This window comes from Folsomia candida, unplaced genomic scaffold (assembly GCF_002217175.1).
Source record: "Folsomia candida strain VU population unplaced genomic scaffold, ASM221717v1 Fcan01_Sc066, whole genome shotgun sequence".
In the NCBI taxonomy this organism is placed as follows: Eukaryota; Metazoa; Arthropoda; class Collembola; order Entomobryomorpha; family Isotomidae; genus Folsomia; species Folsomia candida.
Window position 1 is genome coordinate 243136 of NW_019091258.1, and position 26232 is coordinate 269367.

At 36.9% G+C, this 26232-nt stretch overlaps 3 protein-coding genes and 2 long non-coding RNA genes across 7 annotated transcripts; 1 reads left to right on the plus strand and 4 right to left on the minus strand.

Annotated features, from left to right (window-relative positions):
* Positions 1-165: 165 nt before the first annotated feature.
* LOC110862726 (phospholipid phosphatase 5) lies at positions 166-2543 on the minus strand. Of its 2 annotated transcripts, none has more exons than XM_022111942.2 (6): positions 1491-2543; positions 1310-1424; positions 952-1099; positions 738-875; positions 477-647; positions 166-417 (listed from the first exon to the last, which is right to left on the minus strand). In XM_022111942.2, the coding sequence occupies exons 1-6, from the start codon at positions 1586-1588 to the stop codon at positions 245-247; spliced, it is 843 nt and encodes a 280-aa protein (XP_021967634.1). In that variant the 5' UTR covers positions 1589-2543; the 3' UTR covers positions 166-244. The 2 variants fall into 2 exon arrangements, with proteins under 2 accessions (XP_021967634.1, XP_021967633.1); XM_022111941.2 differs by having other exon boundaries at positions 1277-1424; positions 1491-2251.
* A 1339-nt stretch (positions 2544-3882) lies between these two features.
* On the minus strand, positions 3883-5881 carry LOC110862709. The gene is made up of 3 exons (XM_022111920.2): positions 5428-5881; positions 4951-5329; positions 3883-4809 (listed from the first exon to the last, which is right to left on the minus strand). Exons 1-2 carry the CDS (start codon positions 5711-5713, stop codon positions 4959-4961), a joined length of 657 nt encoding a protein of 218 aa, XP_021967612.1. The 5' UTR covers positions 5714-5881; the 3' UTR covers positions 3883-4809; positions 4951-4958.
* A 3498-nt stretch (positions 5882-9379) lies between these two features.
* On the minus strand, positions 9380-12377 carry LOC110862717. 2 transcript variants are annotated; one of them, XR_004833494.1, is made up of 4 exons: positions 12229-12377; positions 11687-12139; positions 9827-11622; positions 9380-9756 (listed from the first exon to the last, which is right to left on the minus strand). It is a non-coding gene; the product is annotated as an uncharacterized LOC110862717 (long non-coding RNA). The 2 variants fall into 2 exon arrangements; XR_002549216.2 differs by having other exon boundaries at positions 9380-9949; positions 10060-11622; positions 12229-12376.
* A 5206-nt stretch (positions 12378-17583) lies between these two features.
* LOC118433660 lies at positions 17584-18406 on the plus strand. Its single transcript, XR_004833497.1, has 2 exons — positions 17584-18075; positions 18147-18406. It is a non-coding gene; the product is annotated as an uncharacterized LOC118433660 (long non-coding RNA).
* A 1705-nt stretch (positions 18407-20111) lies between these two features.
* On the minus strand, positions 20112-26155 carry LOC110862701. The gene is made up of 10 exons (XM_022111912.2): positions 25892-26155; positions 25539-25760; positions 24987-25445; positions 24611-24919; positions 23098-24536; positions 21590-22984; positions 21278-21496; positions 20878-21208; positions 20574-20805; positions 20112-20499 (listed from the first exon to the last, which is right to left on the minus strand). The coding sequence occupies exons 1-10, from the start codon at positions 25931-25933 to the stop codon at positions 20336-20338; spliced, it is 4812 nt and encodes a 1603-aa protein (XP_021967604.1). The 5' UTR covers positions 25934-26155; the 3' UTR covers positions 20112-20335.
* Positions 26156-26232: the final 77 nt, after the last annotated feature.

Consider the following 26232-nt stretch of genomic DNA (forward strand, 5'->3'; position numbering starts at 1 on the left):
CTACAACTTTTCCCATGGATGATTTGGAGTGTAGACATTATGTTAGTCCGGACAATGAACTTCATAATTATGTATATTTATTAAATTATATTTTAGCAACATGCCCTCCCAAGTCAAGTTTAATAACTTTAGAAAATGGTGCGCAAAATTAATCAGACTTGAAGGTACATATTTGTAAATCATTGCTTTTTATTTGCTTCACAAATTTGTGTATGATAAGCACTGAATTATTTTTAAAGATGTTCTAATTCCGACTTTCTGACCCTGAACTGGACACCATTTCGAGGCTGTCATACTGGACTTGGTTTTCCAAAAATGAGTACGGAGTTTGGCAATTGATGCTATTCAGTGGGGGAAAGTACTGCTGGAAGACGGCGTACATTATCGAAAATCCCAAAATGGCTCCGACAGCAACGTCTGCATAATAATGGATCAGTTCATTCGTATGTTTTACATATGGTTTTGACATTTTGTACCCTGCCAATGGTGTCGATAGTCACATAATCGAGAAACTGCGACAAGTGTCGCAGCCAACAATGGAATCAGCGTGATTATCAATCTCCAACTTGCACCTTTCCCCTTAGTCGCGAAAGTTCGGAGCTGTGACGCCAAAAAGACCGAGATGAATCCCAGGGCGCAGAAACTTACTGGACACAAAATGTTGTCAACATGTAAACCAAATATTGCTACGCATTTACATATTGATGCAAATAAGTGTTAAATAATGGGTATTTTACGAGAAGAATGTCCACTAGGAAAGCTTTTTCTGCCATCCCGTATTTTCCCCACGTCTCCAGTGCACGCCTTCTTAACGTCTTTCACCATCATGTACCCATCCCCGTAGCATCGGTTGAAATAATCTGGGCGTGGTCTTCCTACAGAGATCACATACATATGCAAATTATGTCATAAACATCATATTCTTGACTTTACAATAATTTGCCTACGTACCCACTGTTATTTTCAAGACGTTTGTAATAACTCCCGTCAACGGAATTGCAAGGGTTGGCACTAACAAAGCGATGAGCCCCGATCTTAAATTCCTATTTATTCCGTACGCTATAAATATCACAGCGATACATGAGCAGACCATGAGCCACTAAAAAGTAGAAAATATTTCCATAAATTAGCTACATATTAGATGGTTTAGTAATTTGCAAAAAGTACAATGCGGTAATCAAGCGGAATTATCTATGTGTGCAAAATTATGCATACAAAAACATGTACACATTTTTCGCACAAAACCAGAAGCAAACAAAGAAACACTTATGATTACTGGAGGAAGGATTTGGTTGACAATTTGGCTCACGCTTAACGCTTCGGACGTAACGAGGGCGGAGGATGACATTGGAAATTTGTACAGCCACGCCTCTTCCGGCTGAATCACGCGGACAAAGGGAGGAACACTTAGCAGCTCCAGTGCTCTAAATGTGTAAATATTTCAGGAAGTTAAATGACATGAATTTATTTATTTAATTAAGTTCGCTTACAAAAATATTCCCAGCAGAATTACTCTGATTAAAATTTCTGCCCATGCTGGTCCAGGAACGGAGATGAGTAGATCCTTTATTTTAATGAAGATGTCCATTTTTCTATATTTTTAGTGGCGTTCCATTTTAACAGGACATTTTAAACATGATTACTTTTAAAACTACTTATGAAAATATTTGCATGACTGGAGTTTGAAACGGATTTGTTTTTACGTCCTATTTTACGTCTTTAGAGCAACTATGGAGAAAAAGAAAGCAATCTGAGATAATTTCCGCAAATTCGCAATGTTATGTTGACAGAATGTGCACATTAGATTGTCCATCCATATGTTAATTTTCATGACCCCGAGTTCATTCACAAGCTAAATTACTATCTAGTTAAAACTCATTTTCAGAGATGTGCTGACTCCAGCTCGTGATGTTGCCTCCCGTGAAAGATGATCCTGCATAAACGGTTTGATGTCATTTCGTCTTTGCGTCGTAACGCTCGGGACCACCAAAGATGATGACGACACCAATGGCTATCGAAATCGTCCCACAGCTACATACGGCACAAATTGACAACAACATGGGGAATAGTTGCAATAGCAGCCACAATTTAAACCCCCAAAGTTAGTCATCCCGTTGACACTTAATAAAATATTGAAATCTGGCTCAAGTTATGAACTTTTGTGATTTCAACGAAATACTTCAAAGCCGTAATGTAAAAAAATAAATAATTTTTTGAGTATAAAATATTGAAATATCTGCCAGTCGTACGGTTGACGGTAAATTATTGACATAAGAGCATAACACATTACATTTCAAAGTATTGAGTCCTTGTCAATTTTATGCCAATTCAGCTTGTTAAAATTTTATGCAAATTCCAATTTTTCATTCATATTCGTATCCCCTTTCTAATCAATAACTACACAAGTAATGCTCACCATGAAATCGTTGCACCGATAACTCAAGCCTTATTCATCTCATTCCTTCATGTTCAATTAAGCCTGCGTTATATTTTTTCTCGTCACTCTATTGAGCGAGAAGAGCTCTCGCTCTGCATTTCCTCTCCATGTTACGCATGGGTCCAGAAATCTGATCTGATTTTTCACTTTGCGAGTTTCAAAGTGCACGCAAAAGTTTGAAATTTTCACAATATAATTATCAATAGTTTTGCAACAAACTACCTTGGACCGATTAGCAATTTTGATGATAGTTTTATTTATATTAATCAATAATCCCAATATCACAGAAATATTGATTAATATAAATAAAACTATCATCAAAATTGCTAATCGGTCCAAGGTAGTTTGTTGCAAAACTATTGATAATTATATTGTGAAAATTTCAAACTTTTGCGTGCACTTTGAAACTCGCAAAGTGAAAATAACATCAAAATTTAACCACTTTTTGTGACTCGTCTCAACTGGTCATAGAGTATGTGTGGCGGAAAGCCACCACCACACATACTCTTCCCACTGGAAACCACTAAAAATGTAAACAACTCCAGATGATATTTGCAGTTTTTTGCAAAAAATTCAAAATTCCCACCGAAACTTGTGAACTTTATACCCCACCAGTTTCGCCACTATGTGATTTATGAGGATTGGTTTAACATCAAATATAGCTAACTCTTAAGACGGACAAGCTCATGTTCTTCGCATTTATCATACTCGATGAATCTCAAGTTACGGAAAGGTACCGAAACGAAAAGGAAAGTATAACACGTGCAGTACAACAGTATTTCTCATCCTTCGTGTGCTACACATTCATAAATTGATGTTTGCCACGATAAGACAATATCCAATCCACATTTCATTTCAAATTTATTATTTTCACACTGAATGAATTGTCTCGAATACGTTTTTATGTTTAAGGATGCACCTGAAAATGAGTATACATAAAACTGTAAATGAACCACTGACCGAGATTTTTTGCGTTTTCTTGAAACATCCTCTGACAGGATTGCTCTCTTCATCGCAGGATAAAAATCCGCAGTCATCACTGCACATTGCTAACAAAAATGTAGATAAAGTGCGAGTAAGTAAAGTAAATCCAATTAGTATAGCATATCATCTCACGTTAATTCTTGTATATTTTACTGCTTAAACTTTGCTTTAATTATTCTCAATCTGAATAATCTCTTGCTCCGTATCACTTCCTCCACTAATTAATTACCATACCACAACCTTTATCTAATTTGTATGGAGCAAAATATCTAAAAATTTTAAACTCACATACCTATCGAAACCTTGAATCTTGAAAAAAACTGTTCGCATTTCTGTCTGTACCACCAAGATTACCATCCATTTTTGGGTTTTACTAATCTATTATTTAGTATTTTGTAGAGTGAGAATGAATGGAATTTAATTTTTGGCAAATAAAAAGATGCACTCACACACGTTATAAATATTTTTCCATATCAAAAATAAATGATCCAATCCTTTATTAACAATTTCACACTTGCATATCACCACCTCATTTAATTGATGCTCACATTTTTTTACCAAAAAATGAACACATCCACTACTTAATCAACTAACAGGGGGAATGATGAAGTAAATAATCGAGTACATACTTAATAAGTAACACGCTATCAATCACACACAATTACCTGCGTGTACTACCTAAAACGTGAGCATTATAAAAATGTAACAGTATCAAAAACATTCGCACAACATACTTGTTATCAGTCATAAATTCCACATAAACAAAAATTCATAAAATTAGGCAACAATAAAAATAAATTATCAACATGTAAAAAAACAATAATTTAGCTCGTAAGTTCAAAATGTCAACAAAATTGTCGAGGTCGCGTCACTCATAAAAAAATTCTTTCTGGTCCAATTCGGTTATTTAGTTGGGTCATTTTTCTATCCTACTAAAAAAAATTTTGTACCCAAGATTTAATCTAATCTCGTTTTGAATCATGGTGTAAAATACGAGAGGAAATAATAAAACAAGTCTTGTCTTTTAGCTAGGTGAGAATTGCAGTTGTACAAGAATTTAAGACATACATAAAAATAAATGATTTGTGATTTATGAGCAATTCAGAATTTTGAGGTAAAAAGCGTCATTTGTTCTCATCCTACGAATTTGGTAGCAGGTCACAGGTCAATTCCATCTCTCACGCAACATTCACCCCTCTGATTTCTCGCCGTATGTAATTTATGTAGGTTACGATAGTGTAAGTCGTCTCTTCCCAATAAGCACTAATTTTTTGTCCATATTATTTACGTATTATTGGGAAAATCTACGAGATGTCTCTCACGCGGGTTTGGTCATGGTTGTCGCATAAATTAGCAATGTCTCTTCCGTCCGTGTAGCGTCCCTTCACCTGTGAATATGCAAATTGTAGCGTGTGCATTGGTCAATAATTACTCTTAAAACATATCAAATGACTAGTAAAATTTTCTCAGTGCTTTACTTGATGACTGACTAGAGAGTGAAAGTTTCCAAGAAAAGGTGACCATCTTACTTTATTTTTTAATCCTTAAGTTTTGGCAAGATTTTCTCCGTGAGTTCGTCCATCTTCTTGTCCTTGGCTTCCTTCACGGTGGGAGCCTTCCCATCCCCGGACCGTTTCCAGCCGGGTGCAGCGTAAACGACGGGGTGGTGATGGTGCTGGGCGGCGTAGATGAAGTATGGCCAACAGAGAAGGAGTGGGATCAAGATGAGTGGGATGAGAAGGGCCAGCTTGTCAAGTTCCCCACCATGCCCCCCGCCCCACCCGTGACCTCGCTTGATTGGGTAGTGGTGGTGATGACCCGAACTTTGGGGGACGGGTTCGTAGTACCCCCCAGATAGTGGGGCGGCTTGGTGGTGACGGGCGTAGACGGGACTTCCGACGGAGGGGGCTGAATAAATTAAAGCGAGGAGGCAAAGTGAGACGGGGTGAAAGTTACGGTCTTAAATGTTCCCGTTCCTAATAATTCAACTTCAACTTATGACCTACCATATCCTGGCGATGCAGCGACGTAAGGTTGATCCATCGGCTGGTAATAATCCGCCTGCGTGGAGGCAGCCATCATCGGCTGACCGTAGTAATCATGCCTCCCTGGCGACACGACTTGCGCCGGGACCGCATAACTCGGCACGATTGGTTGGCTATATCCGGACGATGCGGAGGCCGGAATTTGTCCCGCACTTGCCGATGAGGACGACGCCTTTGACCCCTTCGCCCCCAAACAGGACACCACACCCAAACCGAAGAGCAGAGTGGAAACGAGAAACGCCTTCATTTCGACCCTTGGTATTAATTTGTCACGACTGAATTATTACGAAGATTATTCAAATTATACACGTTCCCTCTCGTCGTCGCGTTGGTGTAGAGTGTTTACCACCAAGGTCAGAATCAGACTGGAATCGTCCCCTCGCCTACACGAACCTTATGAGCTCTCGACTAAACAATGACTACACGTTGGTGCAGCAAATATGACCCATTTTGAGGTTAAAAAATTTTGCCTTTTTCTTTCTCTTTCTTTTCAAGACATCCTTACTTACATACGTATCAAATCTATCGCCACATCCTCCCTCCCACAACGACGCACATATGTACATGCACACGGCTACTAGGTACTCATCGCAGGAGATAGCATCCATCAGGGCATCGTTGCCTTGCTACACAGTCAACTACATAATAACAATGGATTAAGAAAATAAGAGCAGTAGCAGCATTATTATCATGTTTACGTGTATGTAGGCATAGGTATTCCTCTTTTTGCGAATTTACTGTACCGTACTTTGTCTTGTTTTAACGGGGTGCCAAAGTGGATACGAGTTGCATTGCATCGCGTTATTATTATTATTGCATTGTTCACCTTGAGCTTGAACTTGGTTTCATTCTTCTTTTGCACTTTTGCCGTAAAAAGAAATACGCCAAAGCCGACCGTGTACACATTCTGTTGTTGTTTACGGACGGGGGAGTGGATAGATGCAATTACGGGGTGCACCGTACTTTATAGAGTTCTCCTCTACTACCTCACTTAATCCTGCACACTAGCCATTAGTTGGATGAGCAGCTAATGAGCAGGAATGAAGTAAAAGTGTTTTCACTTTATAAAATAAAATGTCTCATTTATTTTTGAAACCATTTCCTCTCATTATTTTATCCCTTACTTACTTCCACTTTCGTCCATCCGTCTTAATTAGTTTTTTTATGGCTTGATTAGGGCGGAATTCAGTGTGGGAAAAAGGTGCGCAAGAATAGAACGATTTTAATTTTATGGGGCGTTTTTATCGATCAATGTCATTGTCGTCGATACTGCTGCTGCCACTGCTAAGTACTTCCGGTGAGAGTGGAGAATATAGAAATTCAAAACATATAAATTCACAAGGAAGGATCTGAATGATGATATATTTATAAACAATTTTTGGAAATTTTCCTAAATGGCGTTGAGCACAGTCAAATAGTTCAGACATGGAAATAAATTCTTAAATTAATCGTGTATCCAACTCATGACCAAAACCATCATCATTGTTTGCATGTAAATTGAAATGTACCCAGTCACAGACAGTACAAAAAATCGTCGCTACTATTTTCTCATCATTTAACCTTCACTAAATATTTTCGTAATAAATATGCATATTCAAATCAAACTATTCACTTTAGTGTAAATTAATTTGAAGCATTTTCTACGTTTTTGTTGTGAATTTGCAGAAAAAGTAAATGACCTTTTTAACACGGAGGAGGGAACCGTCTCTACTGCAACGTTACCAAATCACTTTCACCACTTCAGTAACATTTGGATAATAATAGTGTAATAAGTCTCATCATTAAAATCATCATCATTAAAAATAGAATGGTACATGGTGCAGTGGTCAAATAAATCAAACTTATCGAGCGCATCTCTCCACCATAGAAGCAAATCGTGTCTTATCCTACTCACTAGATCATCACAGGAGCACAATGATGATCAAATGAGTCTAATTATCGTTAATTCACCATTATCCTTACTCTTATCTGATACGCATCTGATTTTATGTACAAATATCTACCAAATTACAAAACGCTCTTATGAAAATGGCGATAAAATTTTATAACATTTTTTACAATTTCCAATTTTAAAGGATCCATCTTTTTTAAAAAAGGGAGAGTATTTCGTTTAATTGAAACAAAACAAGTGCTTTGTTTTATCTCAAAAAACCTCCAAATTCTTCATCTGTCTGTCACAAATTTTACGGTAAAATTGCATATGTACATACATTCGCAAATGTCTGTCGTATGTCCCCTATCAGTGCATACCTTTCTTTTTGCATGCAATTTCCTCACCTTACCGGATGCAACTCGTCACTTGCGTTATAAATGACGAGCCACATACATACATCATCATCACTTTATGCACTTGAGACATTAACCCAGCAAAAGTTTAATACATACATATTTTTATTCACCACTTTTACAAAAAGGAGACGACTGGGAGGGAAGGAAGTTCTCACACTCTTCGACAAAATAATTAATATTTATTGTCTTGCTTGCATTTAATGTGGGTTTAATTTTCTCGGCAGGCGACAAAGCAGCACAACACGATTACTTATGAATGATGATGCCACCAAAAGATATCTGCATTACATTTTATTGTCAGCGTATTAATTAATTCATTCAGGATTTGCGCATTCCATTTCTTGCTTTATTCGCAAGTTTTAGTAGTGTTTGAAACAGAATGATCCGATTATTTTATTTTATGAAATGTTGTAAAATTAAAATTAAAATCGACTTAATAAATACCATCAAAGTAAATACCTCTTGTTTAATTGGACTGCATGGGATTCGTATCTCGTCATTTTTTTTGCACGAAAATTCTCACAAAATAAAACAACGAATGAAAATGAAAATGAGATTTGTTCCACGAGATAAAATTAAAGGAGGAAAAAATAGTGAAACTGATAATTCATCCCAATTTTAATAATAAAATGCTTTCAATTCAGCAAAATTTGTTGCAATTACATGATGCAGCTATGCAGATATATACATGCTTTCATCTTTAGTGTAACGAGACCACACCCCAACAAATTTCTTCAGATGTACTCACTCACTCACACACGCATTTGACCAAAGTAGGAAAGAATCTTCAAGAGTGACCTTAATACGCACGTACCTACGAACGAACGGATTGGAATTTGCATGAATCCATCCACGCGCACCGAGAGCAACCATGTCCAACTCAATCATTTGAACTCAGCTAACGATGGAGGTCTCACAGCGTATGCTCTGCGATTTTGACCAAATTAGGGTCAATCGATCGCAAATTTAATTAGTATCAAATTTGAAGAAAGATACGATCTCCCAGTGGGCACGTTTGGCAGAGATATTTGCATCCGAAGAGGAGAAAACGCGCAGTAAATTTGGAAAGTGCAAAACTTGTCGACTTTAAGGTGATGCGTTTTCTCCTTTTCGGATGCAAATTTCTCCGCCAAAACTGAGAATTGGCAGATCGTGTCTTTTGCAAATTACATATTAATTAAATTGGTGGTCGATTGCCCCTAATTTGCTCAAAATCTGAGAGCATACTCTGGGAGACCTCCATTGTAAATAAGTAACTGCATGCGCGTCTTATTCTTATTCATCTCTGCTGGCTAATTAATTACAGACATTTAACAACATGACTCACATTGTAAGCTGTGAAGGATTTTTTTGCCTGGTTTGTGCCAAAAAACTAGAGCAGCTTGATATGGTCACGTTGGACGACGACGGCAACGACGACGACGGCAACGACGACGACGACGTTTTGCACGTCAGTTTAGTTCATGCATTTGATGGTCGTAATTATTATTAAGCTGTCAATTTGTAGGGAAGCGAGTGGATGAGATGAGAATGCATGCGTGTGTGGCACATTGCGAGTAATAAATTCATCCTCATTACAACTTTCACTCAAATGCTGGCATGTAATGAAAACTTAAAAGTATGATTTTCGGAAAAATTTTGATACATTTTATTTTCCATTTTGAATTGTTTTTAAACTCATACAAATTCAAGACTTTCTGACTGATTAGAAATATCAATTTTTCTGCGTTTGCAAGATGGAATTTTACTCTGTGAAAGACTGTCCATCAAAAAAGAAAGGTCGATTTATTTCTCATCTAGACAAACAATCTCAAGTTGGGAAACGATTTTCAGAAATTAATTTTCGAGAAAACGTGCATATTTTTTGGTCAATATTTCTGTCATATTTCAAAATGCTGGCAAATTTCATACTGAAATTCATTTCTCATGTATTTCCCGTCTCTGTCGGAATGTCTTCACGCTGTCGACATCTCGTTGCAAATTCTTCAATTGCTTGCCTGACTTTAATCCAAATTAGCTAAAGCAAGCATAAAAATCGTGTGCACAAGATAAGATTATGTACAAACTTTACCTGTAAGATAAGCCGTACGTACGTATTTACCCACGCCATGCATGCACCCACGTAATTTCCTCCTTGGTCCATCTCTTCCATCTTTGCGCCTCCCCTCTCGTCACACCTCAAGTGACTTTTCTTCTAAAAAGTTTCTCATTTATTAAAACATCTCAATAAAAAAGTAAGTGAGCCTTTTGAAACCCTTAAACTTCTCACCCTGGTCTGCACTACCGTCACCTGTAGAAAATTACCTTCACAATTGTGGCATCCAACAACCCAAAACGACCACACCAGCTCCTTCTAGATATGTGTGATGATAGCCAGGCAATTTTTGCTCATTTGTGTGCCATGTCATCATTAAAAATTTCATAAAATTATTATAATTGTGGTAACTAGCGATTCAGGCTTTTTATTAGTACCTATTTATGTATCGCTACTCATATTACAAGTGTGACCTTATCCACGCTCTGAATAGCTTTGCCAACCACAGTTTTTACCAAAAAAAAAACAAACAGAAATTACATTCAAAAATCGGTAGGAATTGTGATTTACATATTTACAAATTCCCGATTAAACTTGGCAATTGAAAACTTTGCAGAAAAGTTTCTACATATTTAGTTTTCACAAAATTGTATTTTCATGAAACAATCTTTTTATTATCATCTTCCCGTAACACATAGATAATACTGATATTTCTCTTTTCTTTATGAGTCTCTGGGTCAAGGTGTTTTAAGTATTTATTTCTAAATTTCGTATTAAACTTGGCACTTGAAAATTTTGCAAAAAATTCGTAAAATTCATTTTTCAAAAATTGTATTTGGACCTTTTTGTTAATCATCTTCCCGTAACACATAATGCCGAGTCTCTAGGTCAAGTCGACCTGTAGCATGAATTTCATTCCACCAACCAACCAACGAACCACGATACACACGCTGCACAACCCAATAATTAAGACAATTAAATACATTTATACTTATTCCTTTACATACTTTGGCCCTACTCCGCAGCACCCATTTGTCATCTCTTGTGTGAAGAAGTTACGGATTTCATGCCAATTAAACCGTGATTTTCTCCCAAATCTGCACTCATCTTCTTCCCACCCAACTAAAAAATATGCTCATATGCGAATCCTTAAAAGCACTTTACGCACAAAACAGAAAACTCATCTCACGAAGAAGAAATGATAAATCGTTATCCATCACAACCCTACTCCACTTCTCTACTTTTCCTGTATCGTATTCGTATGCAACAAAATTCAACATTTTTCATTTTATTTTTTTTTATATAGAAAAATATATTATTGTCTCAAATAAATGAGCAGTTATAAAAAATAGACAACAATTTTAGTAAATAAAATATAACAACAATTTGTTCAAATAAATTAATTTTTTTCTTCAGAGTTGAGTGAGAACTCGCAAAAATAAATATTATACCAAATTCGTCCAGAGAAAAAGTCAGGGGTCCGAATTGTTTAACAGGGAAATATATAAGGTCGTCATTTTCTTGATAGATTTAAAATGGCAGGGTTTTGTAGGTAGGACTTGACTAAAAAAACAGTTTGCATGCATTGTAAAAGTACTTATGGAGAATTTCAAAAAATAGGTGGTCGTCAAGTCCTCGGTTCGTTGTAGAGCAAGTCCGGATTTGTTTAGTTCAAATTGAGAGAAAAGAACAGGATAAAGAGGAACAGTAACCGTCAAGTAGGGGCAAATTTGAGAGGGAATAAATAATTGTCACGTCTTTTCGGGAGGAGGTAGGTAGCGTTACATATCTAGTTTAGAGAGACTCATCAATCTTTTTTGGTGTGGAAGCTTCTGCAAACAAAATCAAAACTTATGAATAACTTTCCATCAAAATCTATAAAAATTGATTACTCACCATAAAACAATCTTCTTCTTTGCTAAAAAGAGAGCATCATGTTCTTAAGAGGACAACTTTGGCAAAATTTGCTGCGTAAGTTGATCCGTCTTTCGCTGGACGTCGGACGACCGTCCCCATCCGCCCCAACCGCCCCCTCCATGACCACCACCGCCGCCACCACCCCCACCACCGCCGGCACCACCACCCCCCCAACCTCCATGACCGCCACCACCACCTCCTCCATGGAGCAAGTATGGGAGGCAGAAGAGAAGAGGGATCAACAAGAGGAGGGGAAGGCCGACGAAAATGAGGCCGCTAGAGACATCCTGACCCCACCCACCACCACCACCTCCGCCGCCCCATCCGGATCTGGGCGCCCATTGTCCGGAGGGATCAATTTCGTTCTTTGTACCCGCAGCCACGACACCGACGAGGGCCAAAGCGGCCACGGAGTAGATCACTGACTTCATTCTGTTGATAAATCAAATTTTATGCAAAACTGGTCAAAAATTCGAGTCACTTTTCACCCAGAGTAAAATAATTTCCTTTTGTTTGTTTACCTGTCTGTCTGTTTTTAAAAGTTTATGAACAAAGTTTTGAGAGAGCAAGCAATGGTCTTGGCCAAGTCGCTCAGCAGACTGGTCTCTAAACCGTGGGGCTCGCTCCCTTTAAACGATGCCACGATTTGAATTTGGACCAAAAACTGGTTTCCCTTCTTGCGTCCTTCTGGTGGGTGAGAGAAAACGTACGGAAGGAGAGAGCTAACGTCGCCTCCTACCGTTGCAACGCTAGGACGCGCGTTACCTTTTTTCTTAGCCTGGTCGATATAATGTTGCCTCTTCTTCTTCTTCCCCCACTTGCCCAACTAGGGTTGACTCTCAGGTGCATATTTGGTTGGTCTGCTTTGGATGGGTTATCATAGTTGTGCATACCGTTTAATAAGTTAATTTCATCTGTGTCGATTCATATCTGGGCGAGAGAAGAGGTAAAATTATAAAAATATGAATGAAAATTGAGCCTATTTCATTCTGGATGGTTTGCTAAGTAGAGATGAGATGGATGTATGTATGTACATAAGTGGAGTAAAAGTGGTGTAAAATTACGTGCCAGCTTTTTCCTATAATACTTACTTATTGCTCTTCACTATATACTTTTTACACATATTTTTACTACTACTTATCTTCTCTAGACTCTCTTATCTATCACTCACTTCATGAGAAGTAGAGCTTCAATTTTGACATTGACTTTTGATTTTTCATGATACCACCACCACCACCAATAAAAACGGAAGAAAGAGTGGTTGGTCGCGAGTAAGGAAAAATGAGTGATGAGCTTTTAACTACGCCACCACCTTTTTCAAATTGGGAGGAGGAGGATCTATAGTGTAACAAAATCAAAATTTGTACACATTTTTTTTCAAAAATGCATGCACACACTTTTTTCTCTCTCTCACCCCAAGCAGCAGAAGACGCGATAATGTCAGTAGCAGACGCATAAATAAAATAATTCAGGTACACAGAACGGACAACTTCTTTTTTATCGTCATGAATTAAAACGTCAATTAAAAAATTTTATGGGCAACAACCACCAAAAGAGATGAAGAAGTTAAGATTTAAACATATCGTCGGCATGTGTCTGATACTGATACCAAACAACCAACTGCAATACTGCCCTTTTCGCCAGTAACATACCAAATAATAAATTTGTCGAAATAAATGCATCGTAAAATCATTACAAGAAAAATTTCAATTTTGTTTTATAATTGTTGTATTTTGTTTTCTCCTTTTGATAAGAGTGATACAATTTATTTCATTTTATTGCTAGTACCAAAAATTAAAAGAAAGTTTTTACAGCAATTTTTATTGTCAAATCTGATCTTTTACACTAATTATCATTTTAGTCACGTTTTATCCCACATGTTACAAATGTAATTATGCGTTATCATATAAGACTTGCAAATTTTGTGGCATTTCTCATTTCACAAGCCAGCCACTGATCGAGCATGACACTTTGTGACACCGACACGATCCAATCCATAAAGTCAAATGTCAAAATGTCATTGTGCATATTAAAGTGTGAAAGATTCTCTCTAATTGTCTCAATTTCTTTTAACGACGACGACATGTGTACTGTGCAAACGGGTGGAAAATATGTAAAAACCTGTTTTTGAAATGTAAATAAACCATTTTTCTGAACGATAAATATATAACAAAACCGAAGCCCTTTCTTTTTTAAGGCGATTCACTTGTCATAAAGGGCAAACATTTTGCATAAAATTCGGACCAATCTTACATATTTTCACCTTCCATCAATCAAACTAATTCTTATTGACAACTTATATTTCAAATTTTGTTATTCTTGATATTTTAATAAGCATGGCGAAAATGAAGGATTTTTCCTGATTTCTTTTCCTGCCTTCCGAAACCTTTGCCCATAACTCTCCCCTGACTGAATTATAAAATGTCAATGTGTATAATTAACAATTATCATAATTATTGAGCATCAGACTAACAAACGATTAAATGTTTAAAAAAATAAGAGTAAAAATTCAAAAAGAAGAAAGTGGTTGGTTGGTTGGTTATTGCTGATTTGTAATCATTTCTTTAAGCCGACAAGTTCATGTTGACCAGGTTGTTAGTTATCTTTGCATGTGCACCTTTGTGAAATGATGTTTAGACAAATATTACGATTACACGAACGAACATAATTCTGACGTGATCGAACGAAAGTCACCAACCAAACTACTGAAAGAAATGTAACAAGTATCAAAAGTATAATGAACCGTATTTATTACATGAAAAACCAGTTGAGAAATACTCAAGTATTTGTTTAATGCGTGTCGTATGCACTTTTATTATAGCTTCCGGTCACTCGTGGTCAAGTTCAAGTTGTACACACACATACATAATTAATGTAAATTAGAATAACAAACAAGAAAAATTGCATTGCATTTATGAACCATAATATAATTTTTTTATTGCAAAAATTCGAAAAATTTCATTTCAAAAGTTCAATTAGCTCATATTTAATTTGTTTAAAAATGATTCTGCTACATACATTTTTTGCGGGTACTTGTCGTGTTGATTTAGTTGAACGTATTTAAAAATGTGTAATTTTCGTATTCTTTCGCCTTAATTGTGGTTGTGGTTCTGTAACCGTAACTTAATTATGGTTGCTATTTAATGACAGCAGGAGCAAGTGTCAGTGTTAGATGGATGGCTGATGATATATGATTAGGGTGAAGATGAGGTGAATAAGCAGTAGGCATCGTAAAGGTGCATAAAGTGTGCAATTTTTTTTAAATCCTGGTTTATATTTTTACTGGGGCGTGATATAATTATAATCGCATCATCATTTTGTGCAGTGCACTGGGGATGCAGTTTTTATATCGCGATATGTGTGCACAAACTTTCTTTTTGTCCATAACATAACTTGGTCCATAGAACAAATTAAAGCAACATAGAATTTGATTATCTATAAAAATAATGCAATTCCCAATTGCAGAAAGAATTGAACTTGACCAATCAACTAGAATTTTGCACCACAATTTGTCAAAAAATATGTAAAACTTTCATTCTCAATCTTCTCAGAAATTACATATGAAAAATATTCTTCCGCAGGTTTTTTTTACACTTTTTGTCTTCTTTTTCGAAAATATTCACACCAATTTTCATGTTCTTTCTCATGTAAATTATTCATGCAGAATGAAATGGAAAGTCGGCAAGTGAAATATGAATTTATTTCATTCCCACCACAAACATAGCTAACCTTCACCTTGAATTTTCACAAAATCATTAGCAATAATTTCAAAATATTCAAATTTGTACGGTGACATTTCCGTTGAGTTAATTCCTGTCGTCATTCCATCCAAACGCGAATCTGTGTTACAGTGTGATTTATGGTACCATGAAATTTTAATTAATAGCACAATGTCCTCAGTATTGTTAGCAATCCGCATATTTTTTCTGCTCGTCTTCATCCCATAAAAAACGTTTAGTATTTTTTTGCGTATTATCATTATAAAACCAAGAAAATGAAAATATAGTGGTGCAAAATTAACCCAATTTCACTGCTCTGCTTATCACTCACTCACTCTATGGCATTTTTGAACGTTGTTTTTTTTGCACAAAGTTGGTGGGCAAGTGTAAAATATTTAATAATCCATTAAAACACAACCTCTATCACCCACCCGCCCACACACGTCTTCAATGGCAAAGGTTCGTGTAAACGCTATGATTAACTGTGACGAGCTTAATAAATAAAATCGCGTGCAAAACCAACACACCAAAAACTGCATATTAAATTAACACTTGCAGAACAAAGTGTGCGTTTTGTGGCAGTAAAAAAAATTAAATGCAACTAAAAACCATTTACTTATCTGATGATATGTGCAAAATGCAGTGCACATAAGTTCATTATCTCGAGCGTAAATTTTCGCTCGAATTATTACCGATTAATTATCGACACAAAGAGTACGGAAATTACGAATTTTTGACATTTCATTTGTCTCAAATTTCCCACAAAACGGATCTATTTTTTAATCTAAATATCATGCACCACGTATTTACATACAATTCACCTCCGGCAACAATTGACATTCCGCTTTGCCCTTTACTTTCCATTATTCGCCCGTGCTCATCGTTTACTAATTCGTCTGAGCATCATCAAGCCCGAGATGACTGTACTTTTACCTATGTGATGGCAATCATGTACCAAAGTCAAGAAAACAAAATAAAAAAAAAACATCAAACCCATTACGCACACCGACACTGCATTGTTCTTGCTTGCCCACGACGACGAAATTATTTCAACAATGGCAACAAAAACAAAGCCGATTATTACATGAGGACGACACACATTGTACATCGCATTGTTTTTTGTGATGAAAGAGGATGATTCACTTTTATGAATCCTAGGTACATCGTACGTAGTTCTTCCTTCCTTTTGGGATTGCCTGTCGCATCTCGCCTCGAAGAAGAAGAATAGTGAAATGAGAGACTTTTACTCTTATTTTTGTGGTGTACATAAGGAAGATGTAGTCGTGGGTGGGTGGAGGAGGAGGGGGATGAAATATGAGCTGAACTGATTAGAACGAGGACAACGAGCGAGACTTGATGATAAATAACAGAGTTGACATTTCGGAAGAAGGAACTTTCCTTTGTTGTTCCGATTCAAAGAAGAGAGCAAATTGTGGTGTGTGCTGCCCAGCTAGGGAGATAATCTGGGTCAGTTTTGACATGTGAATCTCATCTCGAGAGACATTTGACTTGAAGAAATAACAAAAAATTAAGTTTAGGGAAGACTTTTTTCGTAGATTTTTCACTTTTGCTAATTGTGAGAGATTGTGAGGACGGAATGTCAAGGTGGGCATGATCACTGCCTGATTTGATGACAGGAAGAAGGAAGAGTTTTTTGCGAGGAATGTCTGACCATGACTTTAGTTTAATATGTTCCGGGGATTTCGAATTTTTTGCGAATTTTATAAAATTTTAATGTAGCATTTTGCGAAAACTTGTCTACTAACTTAGAAACTCATCTAACCCAAATTGTCGTTATTACAATGAGCGAAATATTTATTTGCGGCGTATTATGATCTCAATTGTCAAATTGCAAATTTTTTGTTTCAACGTAAATATGTGTGTACACGTCGCGACGTGTACACACATATTTACGTTGAATATTGCTGTTTTAATGATAACGACGCGTCGTTATCATTAAAACAGCAATTACTCGCACACATTTGCACAATTATCCAATAAATCAAATCAGTCTCATAGATAATTACAATAAAAAGTAATTAACTTTTCAAGTCAAAATTTGCATAAATATCGGCCATCGTCCACTCGGGGTTTACAAGTACAGTAACAAATTACTGTAAAAGTTATACTTCAATTTTCCTCCCTTTCTTTCCAACGTATCCATTCCAATCTAATAAGCCGTTCAATTGGCATGACTAATTTTTAAGATAAACTGTCAACTTTTGTTTGAAAATCGCCTCGAGTAAATTTAAAATAAAATTAATCGTTTCAATTAAATAAACTTTGAGTAAAGAAAATACTCAGTAAAACTAGAATCAAGAAAAATTATTGGAAAATGTGTCTGTTACAAAATTCTGTTACTGTTTACTGGCACTTATTCAATTGTTGAAAATCGTCAGTTTACACTTGCATACATTCAATCAAATAAATTCTTGAATGATAATTGGAGAGTGGACTTGAATCAACATTTTTGATCTTTGATATAGATTAAATTGCTTAATTACTTAATATTAAACTAAACCACATTTTCATATTCATTTCATGTACAAAGGTATCTACTTTCTACATATTCACCGTGCGTCACTAAATTCATGAATTTATTTTACTAGGCAGATGAGCACACCACCAACTCATCCCACCTTTTAAGTAGTAAGTGTCTCGTAATAACAATTATTGACCGTTCGTTTATGTACAACAATCAATTCACTTTTTGAATCGAGACCCTCACCCATCGCCATCCACCTACAAGGACATGACACATTGGTGTAACAGATATTACGAATTTTGGCAACAAGACAAAACACATATGAATCGCATTCACAGCTTTGAAATACAGGATCAAAATTTAATCTCGAAATCTGCGCAGATTTCAAACAAGAACTGGTTTAACTGAATTAATCCACCTGCGCTTGGATTATCTTCAAAGAAAAAATGCAATGTTAGCAATAATAAATAATCTGAAACTTGTCGTCCCTCCAAATTCTCGCCGTAGATGGCATTTTCCAATTCAATTCACTCCCAAAAATCGGGCCGACTCTTTAAGTCAAGGTTACGTATTAAATTTACAGTGCGTAATAAGTAAGTTGGCTGATGAAACCGGATTTAGTTGAAAGCATTGTTGTTGTTTGACCTCTCCTTAATTCGAGTAAGTGAATGGGTCACTAGTGTCCATTCCATATCCAATGTCAAGCTTTTTAGACAAATGCAAACAAAAAGTGGTGTGGTGTAAATAAGGACAGATCATAAGAAGAAGAAGAAGATCGAAGATGATGGCCCATCTTTTTTGTGCAAATTATAAACACACCAGATCCAAATGAACCTAATAAGAGAAAGAAGTTGGCGTTTTATTGGCACTGATTATAATTGTACCATATTGGACGCTTTGAGTAAAGTAAACCTAACCGGATATCGAAATTCATACGCAACAAAAAAAAACCACTGTATTTTGACATACTCACTGTGACATATTTAATCTCGCTTACATATAATGCGACATAAAAAATCACTTTGTTTTATACCCTCAATTGACAAGTATTCCTCATAAAAAATAAAGCTTGATAACTTTCCTGTGTGGTCCAAACCTTGAATTTTCTCGTCACTTTCCTGAGAAATGTTGCAAGTCCTCCATTCAATTTGATTTTATTTTAGTAATAAAAGTCTAGAATAAAATGCAAATTATGCATTGTTGGTTTTGTTGTGGGAAAAGAGTTTAAAAGTAAAATCTTGGTTTGATTGAAATCTCGGAGAAGTGATAATGGTCTCACTTAATTAAAACGAAGCAGGTTGAGAATTAAGATAGTAGAGCAATACATATTGTGTAAAACAATTCATACAGGAAAAATGAATGATGGTGTCTTTCACCGGACGCAAATACGTACATATCAGTCTCAAATCTCTTGAAATCTCAATATATGAATGATCTAGATTACAACGTCTGTCACTTACATACAATTTATCACTGCAAAAATACCACAATCGACACAAAGAGCGAAGAACAAATAGCAAATATTTTCTTACGACCGACAGGAACATCCGACACAGATCCCTATCTTGTCGCCCTTGAACTAAACGGAGAGGAAATGCATGCATCCGTCAATGAGACCACAATATTTGCATATTTGTGCATTTCAATTCATTAAACAATTATAGTCTAGCAATAAATTGGTACAATATTTAAAAATACAACAAACAGCACATTACAAATCTACTCAAAACTTTATATTTACGATTTACAGAAAGAACAAAAAACGGCTGCAAAGTAACGCAATTTTTTAATGCATGCATTTATATGCAGGTGTCTGCATCTCGACATGATTAGATCGACTCGACAGACGGATGAGCAGCACAAAATACTTATCTCGTTGTAATGAAGTCAAGTTTTGACTGGTAATCGCATTCCTATTGAGAAACCATAAAAAGAAGATCAACAAAAGTACGTATTTATGAATGTAGTGAAAAATATCTGACAAACTATAGACTCGTTTTCTATCCTCCTGAATAATAACTTTCTACTAAACTACGTACTGGTCGTACAGAACATTTTAAATAACTACTAAAAATTGATGATTATTATTATTTGCCATTAGCCAGCATTCTCAGACAAGATCGTCAACTTGTGTTTGAACTCTGCAATTATGCGTCATTTCATTCAGGACTTGACAATGATTGGAGGTGATGTACAAAAATTAACAACTTGTTCGAGTAGGGATGTATTTTTAATGTCGAGAAGATTTTTACACACATCTTAGACTATTATGATTAACAGTTAATTTTGCGTGATATGTAAGAATAATTTTGAGAAAATAGACATGTTAATCCCAATCCTGGAGGATATGGTTAACAAAATTGGATCAAACTTAACAAAGAGAAATATTTTCAACAAAGTAGCAGTAACAGTTGAAACCATTTTTTAAAACAAATTTCGGCACAGGGGGCATTCGGACTTGTTGCTGGTGCTGAACCATTTGTAGAGACAGGCCGCATGAAACTTCTTTTTGCATGTTTTACATGCCAATTTTGGAATTTGTTTAGTTACGTTGTGTAAAATGAAGAAGCAGATGGCACACTCGTCCACTGAAACGATAAAAATACTATTGTAATTCGAGTTTATTAATTTTAATAGTAAATTCAAGAACTGTTTTCCTCACCATCTTTGTATAGTCCATCCAAATTTTCCTTCCATAATTTTAATCCGGCCGATAAAGAGTGCGATCTTGTATTGAGTAAATGGCTAATTTTCCCGTGAAGTTTTTTATCACTAATCTTTACAGTTACGGGACCCAGGGGATGGTTTAGAGGGAGACTGACAGTGAGAGTAACATTTGTTTCTTCAATTCTGTAGTGAGCAATTAGCTCGTTGCATCCAGAATGACAATGAACCTGTGTTTAACATGGTGGATATTTTAATTAATAATCAAATCATTGGCAAACAATTAAACCAGTAAAAATTACCGTCACGTTATCATCAACTCCTTCCCTCAACTTCACACTACTCAACTCTTCCGCAGCCAATTTGCTGGATAAATACTTGACAATAAATTTTTCCACAAATACACGATCTCGCTGTCTTGTGACTTGATTATTCCACCACCATCTCACTGTGTAAGGCAAGTTTCTTAGCGTTCTTTGCACCACAGAGCAGGATAATTGTAACAGATTCACGGGAGAATCGGGGTTCAAGTTCAACTCTTTTTCAAAATGTTTTGGGTTTGCGTTCTCTAGAGAAATGTGTTCAGAAAAGAAGAGTGTGTTCAAAAACGGGGTGAGAAGAAATTCCTGATCCCTATATAGCAAAACATAATATATAATTAGAAATAACCCATGTCCACTTTAAATTATGACGACGACGCACCTAACGTATGTAGCGAATTCGTTGGATCCTTGCTGAATTTTTAGTAAAGCGTCCCAAATGAGCAGATATGAAATCATTACATCATTATTTGTCCCGTCGCGATTCAACGTATCCAACAATGCCTTGATAACATTTCCAATCACGGGAGGAACAATGGGCAAATCTCCCTCTCCACTTCGGTCGTATCGAACTTTCTTTAGAATTCTGTAGGCTGTGATCCTACAAAACAACAAAATATTTAGAGTTAGTAATTGGTTTACATATGTATATTACGTTCCATAACGTTGCACAAACAAAGAATGAGCTGCATACCTTGCCGGTAATGAAACCCCATCGCCCAAAATCTTTCCAAAAACTTCACACAACTTAACCCCATCTGGTTCAATATACGCCAGCGTATTCGAGGGACAAGTCACGAACGCTTTTGACACGTACAAAAGAGTTTGTAACGTCCAAAAATTGTGCGACACGACTTCTTCATTCAATTGAACAAAAATGGAGTAAATCACGGGGTAGAGCTGACTTGAATGAAACTCGATGAACTCCTGGACAAATTTTGGACAGAGTTGTTCCAAATTTCTCGCCCTGTTGCTGCAAACACTGACCGCCTTGGCCAGATTGGAGACCCACAGGAGCTGCAGCTTCGAATTGATGTTGATATATTTCGTCTGCTTGAGCCATGCCGCTATCCAACAGGCACCCAAGCTGAGAAATTCTTCCGTAATTTCGTCATCTTTTTCTGCCCGAGACATCAGCTCTGTCGTAATTATGAGCAACTTGTTGACCAAAGTTTTATTCTTTATGTTCTTGAAGAGAGATTCGAATTCAAACAGTTCGGGTTGTTTAACTCTCTTTTCTGTCAGCCAAGAAATTATTTCCTTTACTTTGAACAGATTTTGAGAGAAATCTCGCAGCACTTGCGACACTTGGTCTTGAATCGTCTCCTCTCCAATTGGAGGTGTAGGTGACAATTTAGTCTTCTTAAGGCCACTCGTTAACTCCGCTTTGTGACAATAATCTCTTAGAATTCGGAGAGGAAGTCGGCTCTGCCAGAGTGGATCGGCCCCCGACGACGAAGAATGTGAAGATGTCTCCATGTTGCTCACCTCATTCCACAAAATTTTCCAGGCGTTCTTGTCTTCATAGATCTTCTCTGTAAGTCTTGAGCTGACCATGTCAAGCTCATTGGTTAACTCTCTATTCATAATTTCAAAATATGATGATTTTTCAACTTCATCCCACACTCGGGCCAAGCCTTGAGCATATATCACATTGAGGAGGGGTACAATCAGGTCCGAAGGTGTAGCCAAACTTGAATCCAGGATTAATTTTCCCTTAAAGATCGCTTTAGAAATTGCAGATCGGTGAATCTTTGAAAACTTTGGGACTTGGTCCAGTCCATCGGCCGATATTTCATGAGAGTAGCTCATGCCAAGGAAAGCAAGCAAGTCTGCTTTGACTTTAAGTTGTGCGTGTGGCAGTGGTTGCAGAATTTCTCCTGAGAATCCAAGTCGTTTATTGATATCGATAAGAATGTCAATTTGCTTTGTTTTATCACAAGATTCCAAATATTTCTCTAGAATCTGGGCCACATCGGTGAGATCGAGCTTTCCCAAATTTCTGAAACACACGGTTTCAATCAATTCCAAATCCGAGGATTCGACCATAGAAAGGACGCTCTTGAGAAAGTATGATTCCCAGTAATACCTATGGAACACAGGCCATTAAAAACTTTATGAATACAGTTAAATTTATGTAAGCAACAGATTAGATAATATTTTATACAGATTTAGATTTTATACAGATTTAGATAAACATACTTGTAAATCTGAGTCAAATCTGCTCTAAAGTTGGAAGAAACCAAAATGTGGGAAAGGTCATCCGAAAAAGTTGGGTCCCGTCCTATTCTCTCTGTCATAGTGCCGATAATTGAAGAAACGAACTCTTGCGGAAATAGGTCACGGAAGACAAACTTTAAAATTGTTTGAAGTTCGGATTCATCCAAACTTCCGGCGAGTAGGAGACTTTCCACGATTCCTGTGAAATGTGGCATCCGCACCCACCTCTTGATGGGTTGGAGGTGCGTATATAGACTCAACTCTTTTAGGAACTGTTTAAAATCTGAAGGATCTTGAAAGTTTTCAAATTCGTCAGAGAATTTTCCGAGTAAAACTGGAACCTCGGGATATACGTTAATCAATTCCAAATAGACTTGAAGTCGTGTTAATTTATCTTCTTCCGATGAAAGGTCAACGTCAATGATGCTAATTCCAGTCCAAATTCTCTTATCCTTGAATTTTTTGGAGAGTACAGTCACCGGTTTGTAAGCTGATTCTTGAACTAGTCGCTTGATCACTGTTTGAAGAAATTGTTGCTTTTGATCAGAAAGTGACGAGAAATCCAGACTAGGCTTATTTTCTCCTTCTGCTTGATCACCACTGCCAATATTATCAGAAGACTCGTCTTCTCCTCGGAATTGAACCCTTTTCCTTCGAAATGCTCCGGCAGGTTTTTGATTTTGCATTGATGATTTAGCATCGTGCAATACGCACAAATTGACAAGAAAATTACCAAACTCTTTCGAGTTGAAAACTTCACGAGAACTATTTTCAAACCCGAATTCAATTAATCCATCATAATAATCTTGATCCTTAATCAGATTTCCGTGCAGTTGGGCAAAATCAGATGTCAAGTCGGACAGATTGGAAAATATAAATTGATACACGGGTCTCATTTCAATGACTTCATGGTTGGAGAGAAAGGCCACAATTTCAACCAACGTTCTCGCAATGGACGCTTTTTCAAAGAGGGATCTTTCATTTCCGTACCCCGTAATTGTGGAGGAAATTATGTCATGAGAAAATTCCTGCTTTGAATTATCATCCTGAGCAAATCCTTCCCAAATTCTGGCCAACAAGGGAAGAACACTGGATCCAATTTGGCTAGCATTGCCATAAAATCCATTCTTGCAACACGTAAGCAGTTGTTTCCTCGCAAGATGAATGTCAGACAAGACGCCGTTGAGGGTGAGGAGGAGAAATGTGTTCCAAAGATTGGGCAGAGTTTCTTTCTGATTCGAAGATAGAGCTGCGTTGATGAATTTTGTGCACTTGTCGGAAGGGATGATAAACTGTTGAGCGTTTGTTGTCGTGTTGTCTTCTTGTGCAGACAAATTTCTACTGCTACCAGGTTCAGTTTGATTTGCTATCTGGAGATATTTCGTCAATGAGGATAAAATGTCGTACATATGTCTTCGGACCTTCAAATATACACATTTTCGTGAATCTCCATCTTTGTATTTATATAAAGTTGGAGTTGTAACCGTAAACTCACCAATAATTCTTTCGTCACATCAGCCCCACACCAAAATAAACCACGACTACCAAATACTTCATCCAACGTTTCATAATTAATGAGACCTTGATCAATAAGTGTTTTTAAAGATTGGAGGGAAGCGCAAGTAATTCTCATGGCGTATGATTCTCCATCCCCTCGATCTGGTCCTGACCTTGTCGAAGTTGACCCTGCCTCGTCAGCAGCAGCACTAGTTTCAGGCAAAACATTTCCCTCTGATTGGAGTGGAACGTCAGTTTGTCCAGTTTTCTTTTTCCCTTTCTGTTTTTTATCCTTAAACCCAGTACCCTACACAGCAGAGATTACAAAAATTGATCACAATCAAAATTTATTTGAATGGTTAGCGTTTTCAAACCTGTTCTTCCTTTCCACCACGGAATACACCTTGCAAATGATCCACCATCATCCGCATAATCTCCTCATTGCAAAATTTTATCACATCCAACTGTTTGGTTTCTGATGGAAAGACCGTGAGGAACGACTTCTTCCCAGCAGATGCGACCGGACTGTACAAATCATTCTGCACCAAATACCACGACGGCATCAACTGTTTCAAGTACGGAGCTAAATTCCTCCCCACATTTTTGCAAAGTTGTGTCAACGTGAGTTGCGCTTGTTCACGTACTTTTCTAGAATCGTCCAAAACTAACTTTTGATACGCTTTGACCCAATGAGGTAGCAATATTTTGGATAAGTCTTCCAATTCTTCGCGACTCATGCGTGGTCGTTCCCTCGAAGGCTCTCGGGACGTTGAAGGTGAGTCTGTTTGAGCGGGGGGTGGGGCCCCAAGAATTTGGGCTAATTCGGCCAATGCCTACGTAACGAAATTTGTATTTCAGAGTTTTATACAGTAAAATAACAATCTTTCATCTTTCCAACTTTAATAATAAAAAACCTGCTAAATTACCTTAATTTTGGTTACTGCATCTTTTTTCTGTAATTTTCTAAACACCATACGGACCTCAGGGGGAAGATCGTCATCAATCAACAAACTAGTCAAGACGGTGGTTGGTGGCTTTACGCCAAATTCCAAATGTGCTTCCGCCGCTGCAGACAGAAATGAGAGGCTGCCCCCACCAGAGGATCCTGTTTTGTGAAGGAGTTCCGCTGTACGACTCGAATTTGATGGCTACAAAACATAATTTATGTTATTAATTTGCATTCCAATTAATATTGAATTTACTACTGGCTTAATTATGTAGAGATTAACTTTATGTCATTTGTAATCTGACTGATCTCATATAAATGTTGATCATTCACCTGGACACCACCTTTCGTCCGCTGTTTTGAATCTTTTCCCATGTCGCTAGATTACTTATTTAATTGTAGATAATTTACATTAATGAAACTCGATGACCTCCAGCTGTCCTTAACTTATAAAATGACTTGATTTGACCGGTTCGTGTATGGTAGTTGTAAACTACAAATTGGATTACAGCGAAAAATTTAGTACTACAACACTAATTGATAATAGCTAATGTGATGTTAACTAATGCTAATTGTCCTTCTTCGATCCAACGAAATCAACAAACTCCAAACGTCGAAAGATTGCCAAATATTTCGCAAAATTGCGACGTCAGTCAGAAAAACGAGAATCCAGA

Coding starts and splice junctions, on each gene's coding strand:
- LOC110862726 (XM_022111941.2), bottom strand. CDS start 1,588: ATGGACATCTTCATTAAAATAAAGGATCTACTCATCTCCGTTCCTGGA. Junction 1,100..1,276: donor TCAACCAAATCCTTCCTCCA/GTAATCATAAGT, acceptor TCTACTTTTTAG/TGGCTCATGGTCTGCTCATG. Junction 648..737: donor TCCTAGTGGACATTCTTCTC/GTAAAATACCCA, acceptor TTTTGTGTCCAG/TAAGTTTCTGCGCCCTGGGA.
- LOC110862709 (XM_022111920.2), bottom strand. CDS start 5,713: ATGAAGGCGTTTCTCGTTTCCACTCTGCTCTTCGGTTTGGGTGTGGTG. Junction 5,330..5,427: donor CGCTGCATCGCCAGGATATG/GTAGGTCATAAG, acceptor TAATTTATTCAG/CCCCCTCCGTCGGAAGTCCC.
- LOC110862701 (XM_022111912.2), bottom strand. CDS start 25,933: ATGGGAAAAGATTCAAAACAGCGGACGAAAGGTGGTGTCCAG. Junction 25,761..25,891: donor GGACGAAAGGTGGTGTCCAG/GTGAATGATCAA, acceptor TATGTTTTGTAG/CCATCAAATTCGAGTCGTAC. Junction 25,446..25,538: donor ATGCAGTAACCAAAATTAAG/GTAATTTAGCAG, acceptor TTCGTTACGTAG/GCATTGGCCGAATTAGCCCA.